The 5753-nt window shown below is 35.8% G+C and overlaps 1 protein-coding gene across 1 annotated transcript; it reads left to right on the top strand.

The window, feature by feature from the left end:
• Positions 1–3566: 3566 nt before the first annotated feature.
• Positions 3567–4115, top strand: LOC138898942 (uncharacterized). Its single transcript, XM_070185052.1, has one exon. It carries the CDS (start codon positions 3567–3569, stop codon positions 4113–4115), a length of 549 nt encoding a protein of 182 aa, XP_070041153.1.
• The last annotated feature ends 1638 nt before the right edge of the window (positions 4116–5753 follow it).

The following is a 5753-nucleotide window of genomic DNA, read 5'->3' as shown; positions in this document are numbered from 1 at the left end:
CACAATCTCATGGCCGAGAAAATCCCTCATCACTCAAATTAACCACCTGGCCACCAATAAATCATAATAGACAAATAAAAATACTCCTCTGTAATTTTATTCCAGCAACGCATCACCACCACAACCATGCTACTGCACAACGCCGCCAACTGAAAAGAAAAATCACAAGCTAGTCACTGTCTTCTTCAAAAATACCAACTCCTTTCTCATCTCTGTTTTTTTTTTAAAATTTTCTTCAAAAGTATTTCACCGGTTCTTCTAGATATTTCATCTATATTCCCCTGCTTGAAAATCTATTAAATGAAAATTAAAGTCGATGTTATTCAGCTCTTAACCTCTTTAATTAGAGAGAAATAAAGATGTACAACAAGTCTTCAACATAGAAATGGTTGGTAGATTCAAAACTGTAAATAAATATCGCAATTTTGACCGACTCCTTGCCATCAGACCTACCCACCGCAAGGCTCAAGAAGGGGAAACGAGAACGAGAACGAGAACGAGAACGAGAAAAAAGGGTGGGGGAAAAGAAAAAGAATGGAGGGTGGGAATCGAGAAGAAAGAGGTATGCATCGGAGATTTTTTTTTTTGTCCTTTAGTATTTCTTTTTTGAATTTAGTACTTTTTAAATTAAAGTAAACCTATTCACACGCTCTATCGGCGTGATTAACACATACCTTAACTACATCAGTTGGGTCTTTGCCACATAATCATAATCAACCGTCAAAGGAGTTTATTATTATGCAAATGAACAAGTATAAATATCCAAATGAGAAAGTGATAAATTCATTTATCGAGTTGACAAACGGGTAGAAGTTTAAGTGTGCTTAAATATATAGTGATGTGAAGGCAAACAAAACCCGGCAAGATGTTTGAAAAAGAAGTTGGGGTTGGTGGTCCAGCAGCAAATTTAGGGTTTGAATTTTTAATATTTGTTGATTTCCATGCCACAAACATAATTCCCAATAAAATTTCACAAATGGACACATGTCATGTGGAAAACCAATGACCATTGAACTTATCAAATGTTTCAAAGATGTTTTTTCTTTTGAAAATCATGATCTTGGACTGATAAACCCACGTAAGTTTTTGACAATTCCAACAGCATTAACTCCTCATTTCCCGAACGCACTAATTACACTACTTATATTGTGACAAACGTAATTTGGATAAGATAAATTTCCCTTTAATAAGTGTTAGTAGTTTCCAAAATGCTTTCAATAATTCCTGGGAATTCATCACCAGCAGTTGCCTTCATGACCTTGTTTAATTAAAAAATTGATGAAATTGTTTTAGAATATTTAATGTTTTAGAAAAATAGAAAGTACTTATTTATTACATTTTTTAATCCAAATTCACCTTTAAATATTTTAATTAGTGATATACTAATTAAGTAATATGCATGGCGACACAACGATATTTGTGGCGTAAAGACAAACTTTAAAAATATACCTTAGATCTTATAAATAAAATTTTATATGTTTTTATTCGTTTTTTTACTTTTGTTTGGTAATGATAGAATATAGACTCTGAATGTACTAGATTTCCTACTAGCTCCCACCATCAAAGGTATCTAATAACTCTACTTACCAAGTAAGACAATATTAACTTTGAAGTTTCATATAATATTTTTATAAGTTCTCATCAATCTAATGATCTCAATTTTGCTAAATATATGTAAAATATAATCATACATTTGGAATAGTTCAAGTCAATTTTGGATTGAAAAAGTGGACTTAATTTACTCTTTGTACGAAATATCAACTCTAAGAGATACTACAAGAGACTTTATTTTCATTTTTTATTAAATTATCAATAACACCATCAAATTGTTCCTTTTACATATTTGTATATGTGTTACGAATTCAAGTATTTATCTAAATAACATGAGCTCTATCACACTCCTTAAAATAATTTAAATTTAGTAGGCATCTTTCTAATAATAATTCTACAATATAAGTGTAATACTAAATAATACTAATAAAATTTGGACCATTAATTTGGGGCCTAAAACAATTGCTTTAGCGGCCTCCACCCGAGTCGGCCCGGCTAATACGTGAAAGAGAAAGATAATGGTAATTTAGAATCAAGTTGGAGGCAATATTAAAATTAAAAGTGATATAGTAAAAAGGAGCATAGGAAAGAGAAGAGAATTAAGGAAGGACAAAGTGGAAGAAAGAAAAGAATGGGAAGAAAGAATTAATGGCGAAAGTGATGCATCATAGGGATGGTTGACTCTCATACCCATGAGCAGTTGCATTCTTCCTCAGAATCCTCTGAACTTGTAATGATTACCCCATAGACCATTGCTGTTCGTATCTGTTTTGCTTAAGAAAGAGAGAGAATAACTCAAACAAAAATACAAAAAACCAAAGTCTGAATAATGTAGTAATAAGACTCCGGATGAACACTGGGATAATCTTGTGTTAAAAATGCTGGAAATGTACGTCAAGTCTGAAGACGTCAACAATATTAATGTTCCGCAAAATATGGTTACCACTCAATCATCTGGTGATGTTTATGGAGCTGTTTTATCCGAACAGGTTCCATATGAAAGAGTCTGGATAGATCTAAACTTATATCCACGGGCTAATGAAGAGCAAAGATATAATTTCTCCCTAATGCAGTAGCATGGAGGGTCGCCAAGTTTATATAATTCACACGCCGAGTGGTAAATTTTAATTTTTCTTGTTGTAGTATAATTATTTCTTTTATGCATCATATTCGTACCAACACTTATATCTTTCAAAACGGTTACCGACCAGATATGAATTTTACAAGTTATGAACCAACCAACAGTTGGAATATACATAATTTTGGAGGTTTGGATGGATCATGCTGGTCCATCCGCGAGTCATCAACAACACGATAATTTGCATAATGAGCTATCTACAAATTATGAATGTAAGTTAATATATTATGTTGTAATGACATTGTGAAACTCATTATTTTATTGGTTGTACAATGAAAACGAGAAACATGACGGTCCTGTCCTAACTCAGTTGTGTGATGACGATATTTTGAATCAGGATATGGCAGGGGCACACAGTGAGGAAGATGACAATAATTATGACAACAAAGCTGATGGGTCTGGAGATGATACACCCTTCCCTGATGAGAGCGACGATGAGGAACCACACTCCGCAGATGAGAGTGAGAATGAGCAACCCGATTTGATGAGGGAGCATGATGCCACAACTGAGCATGCTCCGTATATGGAGACTCCACCTACCGTTAGACCGATAGTGTACGAGTCTCGTGTGCCTTTTTATTCAAGGGAGATTCCCTACCTTGATCACTTGCCCGGTATGCAAGATGTGGATGCCCTCATAAGGGATCTTGACGACATTAGTACATCAATGTGGGATGAATCTAGACCAACATAGATCTGTAAGAATATACTTTTTGGTGACAAGTCACGCCTTACTAGGGTGGTGCGAATTTCCAGCATAAAACATTGTCGTGAGATCGAGGTTGTTGAGTCATCTAAGGAAATATATAAGGTTGTTTGTCGTAGATGGGACCAAGGTTGTAAGTGGATGTTGTGTTCGAGAAAGTTGAAAACTAATATGTGGATCGTGGGGAAGTACATTAGCAAGCACACTTGTGATATGGACACATTCCGTGAGAATTATTTTAACTTAAATGTTGATTTTATTTCCCTTGTCTTGATTCCACACATTGAATCGTCCATAAGGTACAAGGTGAAAGAGTGTATAACATCAGTTGCGCAGGTATATGGGTGTGCCATTACCAAAAGAAAGCCATTTATCGGGCGTAAACGTGCGTTTGAGCTTGTTTATGGCAATTGGGATAAGTCATTTGCGGCTCTATCGAGATACATGGCTGCTTTGCAAAACTTTAACCCCGGGACAATTGTGGAATGGAAGCAGCATCGGAATTCTAATTTACTAGAATACATATTCAAATATGTGTTCTGGGCATTTAAACCATCTATTGATGGTTTTGTTCATTGTCGGCAGGTAATCTCCATAGACGACACACATGTATATGGAAAGTATGATATAAAGATGTTGATTGTCGTTGCAATAGATGCTAATGGAAGAATATTTCCCCTTGAATTTGCTATTTGTGCCAATGAAAGTCAAGAAACTTAGACATGGTTTTTAAACCACTGGAAGGAGCACATTCTCAGACAACGTTCATGTATTTGTCTAATATCTGATCGGCATGGTGCGATTTTAAGTTCTATGTGTACTTTGGATGCATGTAAGGAGCCATAAACATACCACCGTTACCATGTTAGGCACTTGAAGGCCAACTTTCAGCGGGCTTATCCGAACAAGAGCTTACACGATTTAATGTAGATGGCTGCAACAGATCATCAAGAGTGTAAATTCAGGATGCAAATGGAATTGATTAGGCAGGAAGACGAAGGAGATTATCGTTGGTTGATGCAACATGAGCTTGATAAGTGGACTTTGAATAAGGATGGTGGCAGAAGATGGGAAATTTTGACTACAAATGTGCTAGAGTCTTTCAACGGGTTGTTGAAGTCTCTCTGTAGATTGCCTGTTACTGCCATGGTGCAGATGTCGTTCAAGCTGCTGACAGAGAGGTTTGTTGATAGATTTCGCAGTGCATCATCCGTGTTGGAAATGGGTGTTCAATTTATGCCACAACCGATGAAATAATTTGAGCGTTGTAGGAAGTTATCACAGTGGCATACATATTTGTAATATTGTAGCAATCAAAATATTTTTGAAATTCGCACAGGTTTGCATCAAAATCGTGGCAATAATACCCACACCATCAATTAATCTACACGATAATGTTTATGTGGAAAATGACCGATTTATCACTTGCCATGAAGTGCTTTCAATAGCTTAGTTTGCAGTGATGAGGTATGTTGATAGAGAATATAGTATGACTGTATACGCAAACACCTATAGCGGCTACTTCCAACCAGTGGGTTCTGAGCATTATTGGCCACCAGAACCATTTAAAATGGTTTGTAACAAGGATTTCTTGCGTCCCACGCAAGTGAAAAAAATAAAATGCGGATACGGAACCAAATGGATGTTAGTGATACTGTATATGCGCATAAATGTGGTCTATGTTCCCAAACAGGACACGATCGCCATAATTGTCCTACAATTGGTTTGGGAAGTGGTGGTAATTTATCTCCTGGTGGCAGTTCATCTAATATTCAGGCATAAAATTAGTTTTTTGTAGCAATATATTTAGTAGGAATAAGTGTCTGTAATGGTGTGTGCCTGCAATATTAATGAAATAAAATTATATTTTCAATAGTGTTAACTCTAATTGACAATTAAAATTGAAGATTCAATAAAATACTTAATTTTTTTTTGAAGATTACAAGGTAAAGATTTTCATTCGTCATTACATCACTGTCGGGCACTAATTCATCGTTATTTTTATCGGTCTCTTTATTGCCATTTTCTTCATCTTCTTCGTCATCGTCTTGCTCGCATCCCTCTGGACTGAGGGCATCATAATCTAGCCCCAGTAGACACATATTTCTCGTATTTCATCGTTATTATCAATAAGACCACTTGCTTGATTTCTACAACAATATGACATTCCTATGTCCAATGTCTGCGGTAGAAATTTTGGTAGTCCCTCCCACTCCACAACTGGTGGGAATATAGGATAATCAAGATCTCTATGCAAGTTTTCATTCTCTAATAAAGCCCAATGCTGATCCTCCATTCCTTGGAGGTAGTTAAGATCATCCAGTGCATGATGAACGGCTAGTACCTTTTCCATCTCAA

This window comes from Nicotiana tomentosiformis, chromosome 9 (genome assembly GCF_000390325.3).
Source record: "Nicotiana tomentosiformis chromosome 9, ASM39032v3, whole genome shotgun sequence".
NCBI lineage: Eukaryota > Viridiplantae > Streptophyta > Magnoliopsida > Solanales > Solanaceae > Nicotiana > Nicotiana tomentosiformis.
The sequence above is the reverse complement of the archived record's forward strand: the minus strand, read 5'-3'. Positions and strand labels throughout refer to the sequence as shown.

What these genes read in the sequence shown, in the direction of transcription:
- LOC138898942 (XM_070185052.1), top strand. Translation starts at nt 3,567, where the DNA reads ATGTGGATCGTGGGGAAGTACATTAGCAAGCACACTTGTGATATGGAC.